Here is an 18,924-nt window from a genome sequence, read left to right as displayed (position 1 = left end):
CAAATGTAAGGACCATATAGCCCAGGGCCTTGTTTCCTCAGGGAAGGAAGGGCACCAAAGAAGTGGGGTGTACAGAGTGGTTAGATACCCTCAGAAAGCATGTTTCACGTGTGATTGAAGTGTCCCTTTTACAGTAGTCATGAGACTGCTCTGTTGGCACAACGATTGATAGACACAGCAGGTAGTAGGTCTGCTGTCTCAGTGGACACAGCAGGGTAGCAGGTCTGTTGTCTCGAGCTGGTTAGTCACAGGTGAGCACAGCAATCAATTCCTCGCCTAGGGAGAGATGCTTATCCTTAAGGAAATGCCAATGTGGGGGAAGTTGCCCCTTTATCTTAAGGGCATTTGTTCTTGTCTTTGGGACGTAGCAAATGCTTAGAGCAGATATACAGTGTATGCTCAATGACCATGTCAGCCCCTTTTGGAAAAACGAAGTCAGGCCGAACTAGGTTTACACCAAATGGCTTCCTCATATACTCCAATAGCTTCCTCATATACTCCAATATATTCTATTGTTGCCATTTTTATTTCTCAGGTTGCTTGAGCTTTTGGTGTCATATTTAAAGAAACCACTGTGGGAGGGTGAAATGGGTAAAAGAGGTCAATTATATGGTGATGGATGGGAAGTACACTTTTGGTGGTGAGCACACAGTAGTACAGACAGATGTTGAAGTCTAATGTTGTACACCTGAAACCTATATAATGTTATAAACCAATGTTACCTCAATAAAAATAAAAAATAAGTGAAAGAAAAAAGAAAGAAACCATTGCCTAATCCTCGGTCATGAAGATTTGCTCCTACATTTTCTTCTAAGAGTCTGTTGGGAGTTTAGCTAAACTACTCCATAGCATTGCTGCCTCAGCATCCATTTTGTGTGGCCTAGTGGCCTGCAGGGGCCTTGAAGTGACACCAGCCCCTCCTGAGAGTGCACGCCCTAGATAACCACTGACAGAGTCAGAATACATGTCAGTTCCTGATATGACTCCCATATCTGCGCTTGTGAGAAGCACTCTCCCCGCCTTCCAGGGCCTTCCCCCTGTGTGCCCTGTAGATAAGACCTCCAGGAAGCTTACCAAACCTCTTTTTGGTTTGAATTGACAAGTCCAGCCTTAGCCTGGGGACCCCAAGCACTCTGCCTGTGGACTCCAAGAAAGGTCTATGTCCCAGGTCCTGCCCTGCTCTCAGCCTGCACTCTGCCTTAACCTCCTGGTGTGGCCACTCGGGCTGTGCTGTGCACTTTCTCCAGGATCCGTGAGTAACAAACTTCTCTATTTCAATTCCTTTGTGGTCTTTTGTTGAATAGACAGTGACCATCCAATACCTCTGGGCTCTACTTAACAAATGTTAATTTAACAAAGTCACAGCACCTCGTGCAGGCATACCTCATTTTGTTGCACTTTGCAAATATTGCATTTTCTACAAATTGAAGGTGCAGGGGAAGAGGAAGAATCACCCCTATTTCCCCTTCTGATTCTTATGGCAGGTCATAGAATTAAAGATGACACAAGGCAGGTTAGCACAAGGAAATTAAACAAGGTTTAATATGTCTACATGAGGAATTCACATAAGCATGAAGAATTTCAAAACAGTCAAGCAAAATGAGGCATATATGTCCTTCTGGACTAAGGAGAGGGAGCTAGAGGTCTGAGACTTCAAAGGGGGAGATGGCGATTTATAGGAAGACGGAAAGAGTTCATATGGGGTAAGCAAATGTTTGCATTGTTCCATCTATAGACAATGAGACCAGAAATAAGTCTTTTGAAATAATGGCCCTTCCTAGATGACTTCCTGCCTATCACACCCAGAATTGTCTATGGTAAGAGCTCCTTCCTGGGACAGACCCTATATCCAGGTGGTTAAGTTCAAGAACTCTGCTTTAGGGGCCCAGGGTTTTGCAGCTTCAGATCCTGGGCAAGGACCCATCACCACTCATTAAGCCATGCTGAGGTGGCATCCCACATAGCAGAGCCAGAAGGACCTACAACTAGAATATACAACTATGTTCTGGGGGGGCTTTGGGGAGAAGAAGAAAAAAAGGAAGATTAGCAACAGATGTTAGCTCAGGTGCCAATCTTTAAAAAAAAAAAAAAAAAGAGTTCTTTTCTAGGACAGACCCTTCTATGTTGAATTCTTTTAGGAAATTTGGAGGAAGGTCAAAAGTTCTTCCAGCGTCTTCTAAGCCTTGATTGTCTTCAGTCCAAAATAATCTGCATACCAGAGTGGCACATCTTGGGGTGGCCCGCCATGAACCCATCAGTTCACTCCTTTGAGTGTTCCCTGGAAGGAACACTGAAAGCTGAGCTGGTGACTGTGGAGAGAGAAAATGAGTTAGTAGCCGAGTGGTAAGAAATCTGCAAAGGGAGAAAAGAACATGGATTAGAATGAGGATGAACAACCAGAAAGGAAGGGATTGGAGCCCCTCTCCTCACACCACATTAAACCAGATCCCGATCCTAGGAGTAAGTCAGTCCAATAAAATGGGTGAGCTTCATTCATCTGATGGAAAATGCGAATGTTCTCTTTTGATCTATGTAAGTTAGATACTATTTGCCCTGTTTATTTACATAAAAGTGACATTCTTCACTGATGATTGCAGAAGCTCCTCCTTGCTGGGCAGTCAGAGTGTCCAGACCAGGTTGATTTTATAGGACCACAGAGGCTAGGCTGTTAATCTCTAACTGGAGTATTTTCAAAGTTTGCATGGTGGTGTTGAACACTTGATCTGCTACCATGGAGAGATTCAAGATTGCCTTTTGCAACTTGTAATTTTCAAAGCTGGGCAATAAGACTACAGATGCTGAAAAGAACTTGGAGTTGTGATGCACAAGCATATTTTCTTCCATTTCTCAGCGCATTTATGTGGCACAATCTTATAAACAAAGGAACCCAAGTTTGCAAGTTGGCTGGCATTTAGGGTGGAGTATCTGGTGACAGAAAGGGCCAGGTATCCAAGTCCACACTGTCCTGACCACATAGGTGGGAACCCTTTCCACACTTTGTTGCCATATAAAATAAAATGACCAGTGTTGTTTACAGAGAAGATTAGAACTGAAAATATAGTTGCCAGGGTCTGGAGTATTCCATGAGCTTTGCCACTGGTACTGTTAGTGCCTAAACTTCTCCATTTTCCGTGTGCTCCTGTCAATCTGAGAGCAGAACAGATGCAGAACAGCTGGTACAGGAGGCCTGCAGTGTGATTTGGCAGCTATAAAGCCTGGTCCTGTCGCCTGACCATGTGAGTCCAGAGTTTGGATCCACCCACATGTAGTTTGTGGTAGGGGGCAGCTTAACCATGTGGGTGCCTGCAATACCCCAAGTTGGACAAGGGTGGCTTGTAAACCATCCAGAACATTTGGTGATTTGGCAAATGTTTGTGCCAAAGGGAGTGGTGTTAGAGTCACTTACAATTTCCTTGAGAGGTTTGAAGATGTCACCTGTGGAATCAAACCACAGAGTTTGATTGCAATGCTGTCCTTGTATGCCACCCAGGAATGCTGCAGTGTCATGTTTACCTTCAATGCAAAGGGAAATATTTTCACCTGTTGTCTTTATCTTGGCAATGAACAGTCTTGGAGCTTCTGTAGAGCTTTTCTGGGGCCCAAGTGACTCACTAGGAGAAGAGGTAGAGTGAGGTCCTTGTCGTGGACACCATACCCCGTCATTCATTCATCTTCTATACTTAGTCCAACAAGTTTTTACATCAGCAGGAACAGAGACTAGTTTAGGTTCTTTTGTGCTCTCCAGCTGTCAATATAACCAACAGTCAGATTGATTAGTTAGCATGGCCAGAGTTTGGTAAACTGGGATAAGGGGGTGTTTGGTCTGTGCTGGTCCTATTGAGAAAGGGAGGGTTAGTAAGAGCAAGACACTGATTGGAAAAGAGCCCATAGTGGAAACTTAGAGAGGGGAGGAGGACAGAGACCAGCAGTCTCAGTCAGCTTTCTGATAAATGATGAAAAGGAATATGTATGTTCGTTAATAGGAAAAGGGTTGTTTGTGTGTGTGTGTGTGTGTGTGTGTGTGTATGTATTTAGGGGAATTTTAAAAGCAAGGGTGGAAAAGAAGTGAAAGTGAAGTTTCTTGATCCATGATTTTGGGAAAAGCTGTCTATTTCATGAGGCCAGCTGCTTCTGGGACCTGAGAATTGGCCCTGGACATCTTTAGTTTAAGGTCACCTGTGGGTACTGTCTCCTAGCTGCCTTGAGAGTCGTGTCCTGAGTCTATTTTGGTGTGGCTTGCATGGATCCAAGGAGATTTTCCTTTATTTTGATGGTAGTGTAGGTGGTCAGTAGGACTTCATAGGGTCCTTCCCAGTGCACTTTTTCTTCTAAAGACCTGGATGTACACCCAATCCCCTGGTCCAAAGGGATGGCAAGTTTTTTCAGAAGGTAAGGGCCATGCTTCTTTTACCTATGGACCATGTGCTTCAAGTATACTGTTTAATTTTTGTCTATAGCTAATCATAGCATCAAATTTGTTCACTAAATTCCCCACAATATTCACATAATCCAAGAATGGAAGGTTTAGAGATGCCAGTAGCCCTCAGGCGTCTAAACACTATTTCAAAAAGAGTCAATCCATGTCTCCTATTTGGAGTATTCTGGGAGCTTATGGCCATTTGGTCCAGTTTCTTGACAGAACTTTCCTAAAGTCCTTTTCATGTCTAGATTTTTATGTTCCACTTGTCCTGATGATTGAGGATGATGTGGGGTATGAAATTTTAGTGAGTACACCAGAGCTTCTGCACACAAGTCATTTATCTCTGCTGTAAAATGAGTTCCTGGGTCTGATTCAATCCATAAAGGAGTCCAAAACAAGGAACAGCTTCAGTCGTTAATTTCTTTACCACAGTTGTGGCCTCTGCATGTCTAGTTGGATAGCATTCAATGCATCCCCTAACCATGCAGACGATAACCAAACAGTGAGAAGAGCCTAAAGCTAGGGGCAAGGCTATAAGGTCCATTTTCAGTGCTGCAAAGGGCAGTGTGGACCTGGGAGGACTTCCTGGGTCACACTGATTTCTCCCAAAAACTTGGTGAGATTTGCAAATAGTGCACTTGGAAATAATTGTGTTAGAAATTTTGTGGATGACAGGGAAAACCAATTATCTTTTAGTTCCTTAACTATCCCCCGTCTGCACATACGTCCCATTTGCTGGGAGATAAGTACAAGCCAAAAAGTCAAAGGAAAAGGAGCTACAGGAAGTCCTTTGGCCCAGTGTCTAACCCATCTGATCATTGTTTGGTGCCATGTTGTATCCTATGGTCTTTTTCGGATTGTGGGACATTTGCCTGATAGTTAATAACATCAGTCAGGGATGAAGACAGTTTTAAAAATTTGGTGGAGAAAGGACAAGGGGGTCCATGGTGGGTTGCGTATTTAGCAGTTCTGCCAGCCTGTCATTTCCCAAAGATATGACATCAGTCTCCTGAGTGTGGGCTGAACAAGGAACAATGACAATTTGAGAAAAGAGGCTAATAGCTCATAATAGTGGAGCAATGAAGCCACCATTCGCAATAGGAGTTCCTGCAGAAGTGAAGAATCCACGGGATTTCCAAATTGTGCCAACGGCATGGCAGACTCAAAAAGCACATCTGGTGTCAGTGTAAAGAGTGGCAGTTTCCCCTTTTCTCGTGCGCAGGCTCTAGTAAGAGCTATGAGTTCAGCAACTTGGGCTGATTTCACAGTGGGCAAAGAATAAGCTTCTAGCATTTCGTGTGGGGAACCTGTGGCATAGCCAGTTATTATGTTTCCCCAGAAATTCCTTTAACAGGAGCCATCACAAAACAGAAGTAAGTTTAAAGTAAGACTGTCTAAAGGGATGTCCGAGAAATCCTCTCATAGATCTGAAACCATTTCTATGTTGGAGGGCAATCATGTGGAATGGAGTGGGGCTCTCCATCACCAGGGAGGGGTAATAAGGTGGCTGGATTCACAGTGTTACAAGGATGTAAGATGATGGAAGGGTTAGTTAAAAGAGCCTCCTCATGGGTGGTCTGTGGCCCTGTAGAGAGGTGCTGTGTCTATGAACGTGCAAAATAGCAGACACAGAATGGGGAACAGAGAGAGGAAGGGGAGGACTTAATATTAGAGTACTGGCTTTGTCAATCAAGGTGGCAGCTGTGGCCACCACACATAAGCAATGGGGCGTACCTGATGCCACAGGGTGTAGTTGGCATGAGCAATATGTTGTAAGACATATCTGAGAGGCAAAAGACTGTTCTAGAATGCCTGCATCAATTCCACTATTTTCATGGCAGTATAGATGAAAAGGTTTGTCGAAAGTAGGTAAGCCGAGAGCCAGGAAGTGTAGAAAAAGCTAAGTTTAAGGCTTCAGAGGAGTTTAATAGCTCTGAAGGCCGGGAAATAGGCTCTGTGTGCCAAATGGGGTGATATCTTGGAGAAGAGCATCCAGAGGGTTAGCAAGGGCTACAGAAACAGGAATCCACTGGGGCTGTAACCAGCTGCCCCTAGACGTTTACGTAGTTATTTCTTCTTAGGGGGAGAGGGATGAACAAAATGGAGTCAAGGTGGTTGGGGGGAGCTTTTGAATGCCTTGAGATATCTCATGTCCAGGGGGTACCAGTCATTTTCACTCACTGAAGTTTCAATCTGGAGGCTTTATGGCCTCGAGCAGCTCGTGCCTTCAGGAGAATGAGGGGGCTGTAAGAGCTCCATGTTTAGTTTGATTACACAGCAGAAGATCATCCACATAGTGAACAGGAGTGGAGCCTTGAGTAAAGGCTACAGAATCCAAGTCAGCTGTAAGGATTTGGGAACATATTGAGAGGGACTCACAGTATCCCTGAGGTAGGTGAGTCCATGTGAATTGCTTCTCTTTCAATGTAAACGCAAAAAGAACTTGTGAGTCAGGGTGCAAAGGGATTGGAAAGAAAGCTGAGCAAGGGTCATCTGCTGTCACCCAGGCTGCATCAACAGGGACTGAAGTCAGGATGACAGCTGGATCAGGGACAAATGATGCTGAGGAATTACAAAAGACTTTATGGCTCTGAGGTCTTGTACAAATCTATAGATTTGGTTCCCATCTGATTCAAACTTGCCTTCTCTTTCCACTGGCAGGATTGGAGTATTACAGGGTAAGGAAGTAAAATCTAGTACACTCTGTGCAAAAGGGAGTCTGTTATAGATTCAATTCCTCACTCTTCTTCTCTAGAGAGCGGGTATTGGGCTACTGATGGAGATTGTTCTTTCTTTTTCCAAGTAATGTGCATGGGTTCTGCACTGATTAACAGTCCTACTTCATTTGCATATGTAGCTCAAAGACTAATGGGGACATCTTTTAAAGACTCATGCTCTTCAGAAGAATTTAAATCAGGATGAGTTTCTAGCCAGGAAAGTAGGAGACTTGGAGTGTGGTCTGAGGTCAGGGAGATAAAAATGCCTTTCTCATTACAGTTTCTAGTGGCATTAAATTTCCATAAATCTTTGCCAAAAAGGTTTGCTGGTGAACAGTGGGAGACTAGAAAGGCATGATAAGTGTAAAGCGGGGCCTAAAGATGTTGGAGTGGGCTAAGATATGGACCATGAAACAGGCGGCCCAGAGACTCCAACAGCTTGAATAGGAGTCAAAACATCAACATTAAGAGGAGTTTGGAAGAATTTGATTCTGACTCTCATGGATGACTTTCAGGGGTTCAAGACTTCAGTGGACAATTAACTGCAGATGTGGTGGAAATGGCAAGAGAACTAGAATTAAAAGTGGAACCTGAAGAGGTGGCTGAATTGCTGCAATGCCATGATTAAACTTTAATGGATGAGGGTTTGCTTCTTATGGATGAGCACAGAAAGTGACTTTTTCAGATGGAAAGTACTCCTGGTGAAGATGCTGGGAAGACTGTTGAAATGACACCAAAGGATTTAGAATATTATATAAACTTAGTTGATAAAGCAGTGGCAGGATTTAAGAGGACTGACAGCAATTTTGAAAGAAGTGGTGCAGTAGAGGGTAAAATGCTATCAAACAGCATCGCAGGCTCCAGAGAAATGGGGAAAGGAAGAGTCCATCAATGTGGCAAACTTCATTGTTGTCTTGTTTTAATAAATTGTCACAGCCACCCCAGCCTTCAGCAATCACCAACCTGCTCAATCAGCAGCCATCAACGAAGCAAGACCCTCCCCCAGTAAAAAGATTACAACTTGCTGAAGGCTTAGATGATGGTTAGCATTTTTTAGCAATAAAGTATTTTTTAATTAATGTATGTACAGGTTTTTTAGTTAAAATGCTATTGCACACTTAATAGAGTACACTATAGTTTAAACATAACTTATATGCACAAAAAATTCATCTGACTCACTTTATTTGACATTCATTTTATTGCAGTGGCAAGGAACTGAACCCGCAATATCTTCAAGGTATGTCTGTATACTTTCGCTTATGAGATCTAGCTCTCTGATCTATTTTGAGGTAATTTTTGTGAGTGTTGTGAGGTAGGAGTCTGACTTCATTCATTTGTGTGTGGATATCCAGGTGTGGCAAAGCACAGTGTGCTGAAGACTATTGTTTCCCTCACTGAGTTGTTTTGGAACTTTTTGTCAAAAATTAATTGGCCATCAAGAGAACGGGAAGACAGGTATAGACTGGGAAAAAATATTTGTAAAGACGTATCTGACAAAGGATTGTTATCCAAAATATTCAAAGAACTCTTAAAAAACAACAGTAAGAGAACAAAGAACTCAATTAAAAATGGGCAAAAGATCTGAACAGACACCTCACCAAAGAAGACATTGAGTTGGCAAATAAGCCTATGAAAAGATGCCTCACATCATACGTGATTAGGGAATTGCAAACTAAAACAGCACTGAGACACCACTCCACACCCGTTGGAATGGCAAAAGTCCAAAACACTGACAACACCAAATATTGCTGAGGATGCTGAGCAACAGGAATGCTCATTCAGTGCTGGTGGGAATGCAATATGGCACAGCCATTTTGGAAGACACTTTGCAGTTTCTTACAAAACTAAACATACTTTTACCATATGTTTCAACAACCACACCCCTTGGTATTTACCCAAATGAGTTGAAAACTTATGTCCACACAAAAACCCACACATGGATGTTTACAGCAGCTTTATGCATTATTGCCAAAACGTGGAAGCAACCAAGATGTCCTTCAGTAGGTGAATGGATAAATAAACTGTGGTCCATCCAGACAAGAATTTTGCTCAGCACTAAAAAGAAATGATTTAAGGCCAACTGGGTGACTTAGTGGTTAAGTTTGCACACTCCACTTCTGTGGCCTGGAGTTCATGGGTTTGGATAACGGGCACTCATCAAGCCATGCTGTGGTAGCATTCCACATACAAAATAGAGGAAGACTGGTACAGATGTTAGCTCAGCAACAATCTTCCTCATGCAAAAAGAGGAAGATTGGCAACAGATGTTAGCTCAGGGCCAAACTTCCTCACCAAAAAAAAAAAAAAAAAAGTATAGAAAAATAAATAAAAGGTTAAAAATAAAAAGAAATGAGCTATCAAGCCATGAGTAGACATAAGACAACCTTAAATGCATAATCCTAAGTGAAAAAGGCCAATCTGAAAAGGCTACATACTGTCTGATTCAATTCCAACTATGATGTTCTGGAAAGGCAAAACTGTGGAGATGGAAAAAGATCAGTGGTTCCAAGAGGTTAGTGGGGAGGGAGGGATGAGTAAGTGAAGCACAGAGGATTTTTAGGGCTTACCCTAATAGTGTACACATGTCACTATACATTTGTCAAAACCCATGGAATGTACAACACCAAGAGTGAGCCCCAATGGAAACTATGGGCTTTAGGTGAGGTGTCAATGTAGGCTCATAAATTATAACAAATGTACCAATCTTCTGGGGGACATTGATAGTGGGGGAGGCTATGCCTGTGCAGGGGCTGGGGTATATGGGAACTCTAGCTTCTGCTCAATTTTCTTGTGAACCTAAAACTGCCCTTAAAAATAAAGTCTGTTTTTAAACAAAAAATCAACTGGCCATAAATTTAAATTGGCAATAAATTTTTAAAAATTAATTGCCCATAGTTTTGGACTCTCAGTTCTATTCCATTGATCTATATGTCTGTCCTTATGTCAGTAACACACTGTCCTGACTACTATAGCTTTGTAGTGAGTTTAGAAATCAGAAGCATAAGTCCTCCAACTTGTTCTTTGTCAAAATTGTTTGGGCTATTCAGGGTCCCTTGAGTCTGCACATGAATTTTAGGATGAGCTTGATAATTTCTGCAAAATAGGCACTTGGGATTGTGACAGGGATTGCACTGAATCTGCTGACCGATTTGGAGAGTATTGCCATCTTGACAATGTTAAGTTTTCCAGTACATGAATGTGGGATGTGTTTCCACTTATTTAGATCTTGTTTAATTTTTTCAATGATGTTTACTAGTTTTCAGTGTACAAGTTTTGCATTTCTTTTGTTAAATTTATTCTGTTTGTTTATACATGAACTTATTCTTTTTGATCCTTTGCAGGCAGAATTGTTTTCTTTATTTCTATAGTTCATTGCTAGTCTTTAGAAATACAATTGATTTTGTGTGTGTGTGAGGAAGATCGGCCCTGAGCTAACACCTGCACCAATCTTCCTCTGTTTTATGTGGGACACTGCCACAGCGTGGCTCGATGAGCAGTGCTATATCCTCACCGGGATCCTAACCTGCGAACCATTGGCCGCAGAAGCAGAGTGCGTGAACCTAACCACTACGCCACTGGGTGAGGCCCTAAAATTTATTTCTGTGTATTGATCTTATATCCTGCACCTTTCCTGAACTTTTATTTTGTGTGGATATTTTTTGTGTCGATTCCTTGGGATTTTCTCTCCATAAGATCGTGTCATCTGTGCTAGAGATAGTCATACTTCTTCCTTTCCAATCTGGATTCCTTTGATTTCATGCTCTCACCTAATTGCCATGGCCAGAGCCTCCAGTGAAATGTTGAGGACAAGTGGTGAGAGGACATCCCAAGGTTGGTCCCAATCAGAGGGAAAGCTTTCAGTCTCTCACCACTGAGCACAGCAGCCGAGGGTTTTCGTAGATGGTCTTCATCAGTTTGAGGGCAGTCCCTTCTACTCCAGGTTTGCTGACTGTTTTTTTCTGTGTCTGTTGAGGTGATCCTGTCATTTTTGTCCTTTATGCTGTTAGTATGGCATACTGCATTGATTGATTTTCAGATGCTAAATCAATCTTGCATTCCTGGGGTAAATCCTGCTTGGTCCTCTTTATATGTCACTGGCTTTGATTTGCTGGTATTCAGTTGAGCAATTCTGCCCCTATATTCATAAAAGATGTTGATCTGCCGATTTCTTCCCTTGTGATGTCATTGTTGGGTTTTGGTGTCAGGGTGATGCTGGCTTTGTAGGATGAGGTGGGAAGTGTTCTCTCTTCTTCTTGTATTTTTTGGTGCTTTCCCTTCATGGTGTTGGTCTGTGTAACTACCTTGCTCAGCGGGGTCCAGCCGTTGGCCCAGCCATATCCCTGGAAGTTGACAGTTTATTGCATCAACCATGCTTGGCCACGAATATTCTTTGGATGTTGGTGCCTGTGAAGGGGGTGTGGTGAGAGCCCCTCTCTGGGTAGATAAAGTCAGTGCTCTGAAAGCCTGCACACCAGCTCTCAGATTGTCATCAGCAAGACCCTGGCAGAGCTTCTGTTATAAAACTGTCCAAACTTCTTGGTTGGAAATGGATTTTTCTGGATTTTTGTGGAGGCGTTTCAGAACAAGGAACATCTTGTGTGTGTGAGGAACCAGAGCGAGCTACAGGAGATGTCATCCCTGCAGGCAGTGGGAGCCCATCTGAGAAGTTCCTTGAGACGATGTCAGCCAAATATCAGAGGGGAGCAAGGGGGTGGGCTAAGGCAGAGTGTTCTAATTGGCACCATCATGTCTGGGATCGCACCTTCCTGTCACCAGCCCACTGAGCCAGACAGCCTGCAGGTGCCCTTAAAGTCCTATTCCACAAACCACATAGAAACCTGACAACATGGAGAGAGTTCTTGGGGAAAGGATATCTGTTTTGGTTTTTCTTCAGTTGGAAGGATTTTCATCATTTTGCTGTAAACAAGTTTACATGCTATCACACCAACCTTTCCACTTTCAAAGAATTGGGGAGAGCAGAAGGACAAAGACCCCTCAGCCCCAGGAATAAATCAGCCTGAGGGGGGTCGTGATGGTCACGTGATGAGACATGTCCTCACGTGATGTGAGGACTGGCATGGAGTAGATGCTCAGTCCACAATACTTCTCAGGGATATCCGCAAGTTGGGAGCTGCCGTTAGGGTCCCCCAGGCTTGACAGGTGCTCCTGGGCTGGTGGAGCTGCCATTGGTGTCTGAGGGGCCCTAGGGGTGCCCCAAGCTGGAGGTCATCCCCAGGAGTCTGCTTGCCTCCTGTCAGGACATTGTCTGAAGCTAGAAGCTCAGAACAGCCAGCATGAGTCCTGCCAATTCACAGAACAGTCCCCAAAGCCTGGCACTCTCTCAGAAATGGATGAGGGTGGCTTACTGCCATCCCATTGTTCCCAGAGATCAGGGACTGCCCAGGGCCTCTCAGCCAGATTCATACCCTCATCTTACCAGCATCCTGCCTGCTTCCCACAGCCTCCACTCTTCCCAGTGTTGAGGGAGCCTTGATGGTACCCAGCTGGTGGAGTCCATGTGTTGGGATGAGGGATCATGAAGGGTGTCAGCGGCCATGAAAGCAAGTGGGCTCCAGATACCCCCCAGACCTGGACCTTAACCTCCACCAACCTCCCAAGGCCACCTTGGTGACCTGGGCTAGTCAGTTACCTGGTGGTCTGGGCTTCCTCATCTTTGAACCAGGAACAGTAATGGGGCTTCCGTAGATCCTGGGAGTCTGGTATTGACCGTCCGAGGTATGGGTAGGGTGGGCTGAATGTGTGTTGGACCGCAAGGTAGGGCCAAGTGCTGGATCTGGTGCCCAGGGTTTAGGGTGGGCCCTGCGTGCAGGGTGGCAGCAGCAGAGACAGCAGGTAAGTCATAGCAAGTCCTGTGTGGTTGGACTCAAGCCAGAGAGGACATGAAGGCTAGGGTACCTGGGGACAGGGGTGCAGTGAAAGTGGTTCTGGCACTGGTGAGGCAGCAGCATTTCAAGGTGCAGGGTGGGGACGCAGCGTCTTGGCATTAGGCACAGGGCCCAGGGTGACCCCCATTCGCAGCAGGGTGAACTGATAACAGCAACCCAGCAGGGAGGGGGATGGGGGCATGAACACAGCTGTCTGAAGCCGGGTGGCTGCCTGGGCATAGCCCAGGGCCACTGAGTTGCTCCTGTTCCAGGTCCTGGTGGCCTGGTTCAGCTCCTGGGAAACCTTGGGGTTCCACCCTCCTCTGGGATCCCAGAGAACTGGAGCAATTCCTAGCGGGGCTCCCTGGGGCTGCCCCCTCCTCACCCTCAGGGCCTCTCCCAAACACCCAGTCCCTTGCCATGCAGGCAGGCTGAAGAGATCCTCATGCTTCCCTGTGACCTCCTGCCCACCCTGCTGGCAGGCCCTCACCCTGCCTCATCCCAGCCCTCCAACTAGCCAGTGGTTCCAGGCTGGGGTCCCCAGTGCAGGGTCAGAGCATGGACTGAAGGCTGCTCAGGACCTGGTTGGGCAGCCTGTTACTCCCCTCTCAACCTCCTAGGTGCCAGCATCTGGTTTGGTGCTCCTCTCAGCCACCCACCATGGCCTGGGGACTGCCCAGCACCACCAGCCTGGCACAGTTCTGCCAGAAGTTGAACCGGCTGAAGACACTGAAGGAGTCAACCACGGAGACATCGCAGCAGGGCCACCTGACCACGCTGGACCTGACCCTGCTGGGTGTGGGTGGCATGATGGGCTTCGGCCTCTTCATGCTCATGGGCAGTGTGGCCAAAGGAATAGCTGGCCCTGCGGTGGTCGTGTCCTTCAGCGTGGCTGCCGTGGCCTTCCTGATGGGAGCCCTATGCTATGCAGAGTTGGCAGCACATGTGCCCCGCAGGGGCTCTGCCTACCTGTTCACCTACATATCCCTGGGTGAGCTGTGGGCCTTCCTCGTTGGCTGGATCATGCTCTTTGAGTGCCTGATTGTAGGCACTGCTGCGGCCCATGTCTGGAGCAGCAACCTGGATGCCATCTTCAGCCACCGTATCCGCAGCTTCACTGTGGCCCATGTGGGCGTCTGGCAGGTGCCCTTCCTGGCTCAGTACCCAGACTTCCTGGCTGCTGGCATCATACTTTTAATCTCCACATTCATCTCCTGTGGAGTGCGCGTCTCTTCCTGGCTCAACCGCTTGTTCTCTGCCATCAGCCTAGTCATCGTCCTCTTCATCATCATCCTGGGGTTTGTCCTGGCCCGCCCGGACAACTGGAGTGCTGAGGAGGGTGGCTTTGCGCCCTTCGGTTTCTCCGGCATCATGGACGGGGCCGCCACCTGCTTCTACGCCTTCTTGGGCTTAGGTTCCATCACTGCCTCCGGTAATGAGGCTCAGAACCCCAAGCGAGCTGTGCCTATGGCCATCACCATCTCAGTTGGCCTGGTGGCCAGTGCCTACATCCTTGTCTCTGCCGTGCTCACCCTCTTGGTGCCCTGGCACAGTCTGGACCCTGACTCGGCGCTAGCTGATGCCTTCTACCAGCGTGGCTACAGCTGGGCGGGCTTCATCGTGGCAGCTGGTGCAATCTGTGGTAAGGGGCTCTTCTGAGCAAGTGGGGAGGGGACAAGGTGGTGGGGCCCTGTCCTAAGCCTCCCAGGGAACACATCTCCATCTGGGCCCATGTTCCCAGTTGCATCCTGGGCCCAGGAAGGTGCTAATGATTAAACTCTCCACCAAGGCTTCTTGGGAGGGACCTACTCACTGCTTCACCCAATTGTACACAGAATGTCAGTTCTGGGCATGTGCTGCCAGGTCCTTTCCTGGCAATGAGTCTCAGGCCTCATCAGATTCTCCAGACAGTCTGTCACCTAAACTGGGCTGTCCCATTCCTGGGTGGTGAGGGGGAACAGTTCAGCACCCCACATACACTCAGGCTCACTCTGAGAGACCAAACGCAAGTCCATGTTCCCAAGGGGCCACCCATGCCCTGAACCCCAACAGTGACCCCTGGTGGGCCTCTCAACCATGCTGACCAGTCTCCCACCCTCTGCCACAGCTATAACCAGTGTGCTGTTCAACCTCCTCTTTTTCGTGCCATACATGGTCTATGCCATGGCCATCGACGGGCTCATGTTCCACGTGTTTGCCCACATGCACCCTCAGACACAGGTGCCATTGGTGAACATCCTGGTGTTTGGGGTCCTCATGGCTTTCCTGGCGCTGCTTCTGGACCTCCAGACACTGGTCCAGTTCCTGTCCATTGGCATACTGCTGACCTTTACCTATATGGCCACCGGCATTATCATGCTACGCTTCCGAAAGTCCCCTCCAGCCAGTTCCCTGGGCCCAGCCAGCACTGTGGGCAGTGAGCAGGCTTCAGCCCCTGAGCCCGGAGAGCTGCGACCAGCCCTGAGACACTACTTCGGCTTCCTGGCTGGGTACAGACTTGGAGCTGCCGTGGCTTGGGCTCTCCGTGTCCTGGTGGTCTCAGCCATCACTCTGGACTGCGTGCTGGTCTTTGGAGACTCGGCCCTGCACCTCCCTCCCTGGGGCTACACCCTGCTGCTCCTGCTCAGCTCCGTCGTGTTTCTGCTCAGTCTCCTCGTCCTGGGGGCCCACCAGCAACAGCGCCGGCAGGACACCTTTCAGGTACTTCCTCCAGCCAGCACCCCTCACTCTCAGCCCAGCCAGCTCCCTTCGCCCCTTCCTCCTCTGCTGTGGCAGGATGCACCAGGGCTCACGGGGCAGGGGAGGCCAGTACCCCATCCCCGTCTTTCTGCATGATGAGCGAGCATTTGTCTCTGAAACCTGCAGAGGCGGAGAAAGGCTCCGTGGACTCCCGAGAAATCAGGCCCCAGGCCAGCAGCCTTTCCCTGCAGCCCAGCAGCCCTGCCCTTGCCCCCCAGGTTCCCATGGTGCCCCTGACTCCAGCCCTGAGCATCCTCCTCAACGTCTTCCTCATGCTGCAGCTGAGCTACCTGTCCTGGTTGCGCTTGTCCATCTGGCTGCTGATTGGTGAGTGGGGGCCAGGCTGGGACCCTGGGTGGACTGCAGGAGGAAGCAAGCAGGGAAGCTGGGCTGGGACCTGCCCCTCAGGCTTGTGCCATCCTTACAGGACTCGTGGTGTATTTTGGCTATGGCATCTGGCACAGCAAGGAGAACCAGCAGGAGCTGCCGGGGTTGACTGTCACACACAGCAGCCTGGAGGAGACGGAGCAGGGCTTATAGCCCCTCAGCCAGGCCCCGGCCCAGTAGCCCGGCCACACGGAGCAGCCCACCAGTCCATGAGGACCGCTGGGGGCCTGCCTGCCCTCCTGCACCTCCTCATGGGGACAGAGGGGCTGGCAGCTCCTTTTATCCAGAACAGCTTGGGTTTGCAGTCCTGTCCATGCCAAGGGGTCCTCAGGACCTCAGACCTTAGCCCAGGGATCGAACTCCGAGTCTTTGGGAGTGGGCCGTGGCCGGAGCTGCTGTGGTGGACTCTGCCCAGCACCTTCCAGTTTACGACCAACTCCAGCTACCTGGGCACGTGGAGCAGGGCGGGCAGGGAAGAGGCCCGCAGCCCCAGGGATCCACAATAATAACTGCTCAGTCACCCCCGTGGCCTGCCATCGTGTCCACTGTGGTGTTCTTTGTGGCACTGAGTCCTCACCTGCTCCCAGGAACCAGACGATTGTCCCTAATCCACAGCGAAGATGCCGAGGTTCTGTAATGGGGAGGCACGAGCCCTGGGACAGCCCTGAGTCAGGGAAATGGCCTGGCCTGGGTCCAGGGGTCCTACCCTCAGGCCTGCCCTCATGCCAGCTCAGAGGGTACCTACACATACTCCAACACACATCAGCCACAGAGGGCTCCCTGACAGGGTGGGCCCAGGCTCCCTCTCAGGCATCCCACATGGCCCCTTGGGGGCGGATCCAGAGAGCAGAACCTGGAGCCCAAGAAGGCCACCTAGAAAGGGCAGTGAAGTTCCTAGTTTTCCTCAGTTTCCCAGGGCTCCTTGACAGCAGGGAATGTGCCTGAGGCCCTGGGATGTGGAGGCCCACCTGCCCAGGTACATGTGTCACTCAGGCACAGGCCCACACGGCTCCCCTGGGGGTACACACCCACGTGCAGACTGAGGCAACAGCTGTTTCCAAGCTCAGGGCCCACAGCTCCAGCTGCCTCTCTCCCTGCCGACCCCTCAGGGCCTTGGGATAACGGCTCAGGATGGGACACACGCGTACAGGTGGGTGCACAAGCGCCTGGACCCCACTTGGTGGCTGTGGGGCCCCATCCTCGGGGTCCCTAGGCTCACCTTCCACCCCCACTGGTCTGTCGAAAGCAATGCCACATCTACCATAGACACTTCCACCACCCCGTTCCCGCCTGTGAGGGCCACACAGGAAGCTACTGGCTCTGGCAGCTTTACTTCTCAACTCTCTACTGCCTTGACATCAGCCTTCTCTGGGCCCCAAGGACAACCAGGGACACGTGACCCCGCTCCAATAACCAGGCCTCAGGGCAGTGTTCTCTCATGCTAGCCCTTCTGAACCATCTCTCATGGACACTGCTCTGGAGATTGAGGGGCAGAAGGGACCCCAAGGCTTGGCTGAGGCTCCAGGTTCCAGATGATTCCAGATGCTGCTCAGCCTGAGCTCCAGCCCTGGCCCTCCCCAACCTGGCCCATGTCACTCCACCAGCAAGCTGCCAGCATGACCTAGTCACCAGGGACCCCTGAGAAGGCAGCCCCTTGTCTCCCTGGGGTGGGTACCCCAAATCTCTGCCCCTCCCTGGGACCAAGAGAGGGCTGGATTCCTGCAGCCCCCGTGCCTCCCCTCCTGCCTGTGGGCCCGGGACATGGGGAAATTCTCCAGCAGACAGGACTCAGACCCCCAGGAGGATGCCAGAGCCACAACCAGGCCAGCCTGCTGGGACTTCCATGTGCTCTGTTAAGGACATTCTCTCCAGCCCCTGGGCTGCATCTGGGGTCTTAGTCAGAGCATGGTCCTCGTGCAGTTCCCTTAGGTTATGGTGGGCAGCTGGCCAGACACATTCTCAGGTGTGACCTTGGGCAGCAGTGACATATGTGTCCAGATATACAGCCTCCCCATCCAATGGCTCCCTGAAGTGCAGTGAGCAGGGTGCTGGGCTGGGGGTCACCAAGGAGACAGGTAGAAGGTCCCAAAGGATCCCAATGCCCACCAACTCAGCCCGTCAACCTTCCTCCCCACCCCAGCCCCTAACAGCCCAAGGGCTCCACCAGGATGGGGCTGGTACTCACAAACTGAGTGGTTATGGGCCCAAGAGGTGCCTGTACCCTTGCCTGGGGTCCCAGGAGGTCGGATCATCTGCCCACTGCACTCATTCCATGGATGAGACCCGGAGCTGGGAGGGGACCTGCCCTCGGAACCCAGCACCAGAGCAGCTGAGACAGCTCCTTCTGTCAGGCTTCTTTCTCCCCTGCCTTGGAGTTTGGCAGCACAGACCCAAACTTCCTGCCTGAGAGGCCTGGGCTGAGCCGCTTTGGCTGTGGCTGTTACCGCCTCCTATCCCTCACCCCTGTCTGCCTCCACCCACCCTGACCTGGCCCCTCCCTCCTCAGTGAGGAGGGTGTTGAAGCAGACCCCAGAGAGCTGGAGCAGACTCTGGGGCTCCACGTCTGAGGCCTCCCCCCAGTGAGTGGCTGTCCTGGGGGCAGGAGAGTCTCGTGGCCTGCTCTGCCCACTCCTGGGCTGGCCTGGCCCTCACAGGCCTCATCTTACTCATCCATTGACTCCATCCACCCCCAGCCTAGTCCTGGGTCTCAGCCCTGTGTCATTGCTGAGGACACAGGGGACAAGCAAGCTGGGACCTGCCTCTCAGATGCTCTCTG

At 49.3% G+C, this 18,924-nt stretch overlaps 1 protein-coding gene and 1 long non-coding RNA gene across 6 annotated transcripts; one reads left to right on the top strand and one right to left on the bottom strand.

Moving 5' to 3' along the window:
- Nucleotides 1-1,097: 1,097 nt before the first annotated feature.
- Nucleotides 1,098-16,676, top strand: LOC100065800 (cationic amino acid transporter 4). 5 transcript variants are annotated; one of them, XM_014742123.3, is made up of 7 exons: nt 1,098-1,252; nt 8,343-8,374; nt 10,618-10,716; nt 13,643-14,664; nt 15,130-15,722; nt 15,980-16,088; nt 16,189-16,676. In XM_014742123.3, exons 4-7 carry the CDS (start codon nt 13,683-13,685, stop codon nt 16,299-16,301), a joined length of 1,797 nt encoding a protein of 598 aa, XP_014597609.3. In that variant the 5' UTR covers nt 1,098-1,252; nt 8,343-8,374; nt 10,618-10,716; nt 13,643-13,682; the 3' UTR covers nt 16,302-16,676. The 5 variants fall into 5 exon arrangements, 4 of the variants coding, with proteins under 4 accessions (XP_014597609.3, XP_070075967.1, XP_070075966.1 ...); XM_070219866.1 differs by having other exon boundaries at nt 10,479-10,716; XR_011420746.1 differs by having other exon boundaries at nt 1,099-1,252; nt 8,343-10,716; nt 15,888-16,088.
- Nucleotides 1,518-18,519, bottom strand: LOC138915160 (uncharacterized). The gene is made up of 2 exons (XR_011420747.1): nt 18,334-18,519; nt 1,518-2,309 (listed from the first exon to the last, which is right to left on the bottom strand). It is a non-coding gene; the product is annotated as an uncharacterized lncRNA (long non-coding RNA).
- Nucleotides 18,520-18,924: the final 405 nt, after the last annotated feature.

The sequence above is a fragment of the Equus caballus genome, chromosome 8 (assembly GCF_041296265.1).
Source record: "Equus caballus isolate H_3958 breed thoroughbred chromosome 8, TB-T2T, whole genome shotgun sequence".
NCBI lineage: Eukaryota > Metazoa > Chordata > Mammalia > Perissodactyla > Equidae > Equus > Equus caballus.
This window is presented reverse-complemented; position numbering and strand designations above follow the sequence as displayed.

What these genes read in the sequence shown, in the direction of transcription:
- LOC100065800 (XM_014742123.3), top strand. Translation starts at nt 13,683, where the DNA reads ATGGCCTGGGGACTGCCCAGCACCACCAGCCTGGCACAGTTCTGCCAG. An exon ending in GGCAGCTGGTGCAATCTGTG is followed by an intron (nt 14,665 to 15,129) that starts GTAAGGGGCTCT and finishes CCTCTGCCACAG; the next exon opens with CTATAACCAGTGTGCTGTTC. An exon ending in GTCCATCTGGCTGCTGATTG is followed by an intron (nt 16,089 to 16,188) that starts GTGAGTGGGGGC and finishes CCATCCTTACAG; the next exon opens with GACTCGTGGTGTATTTTGGC.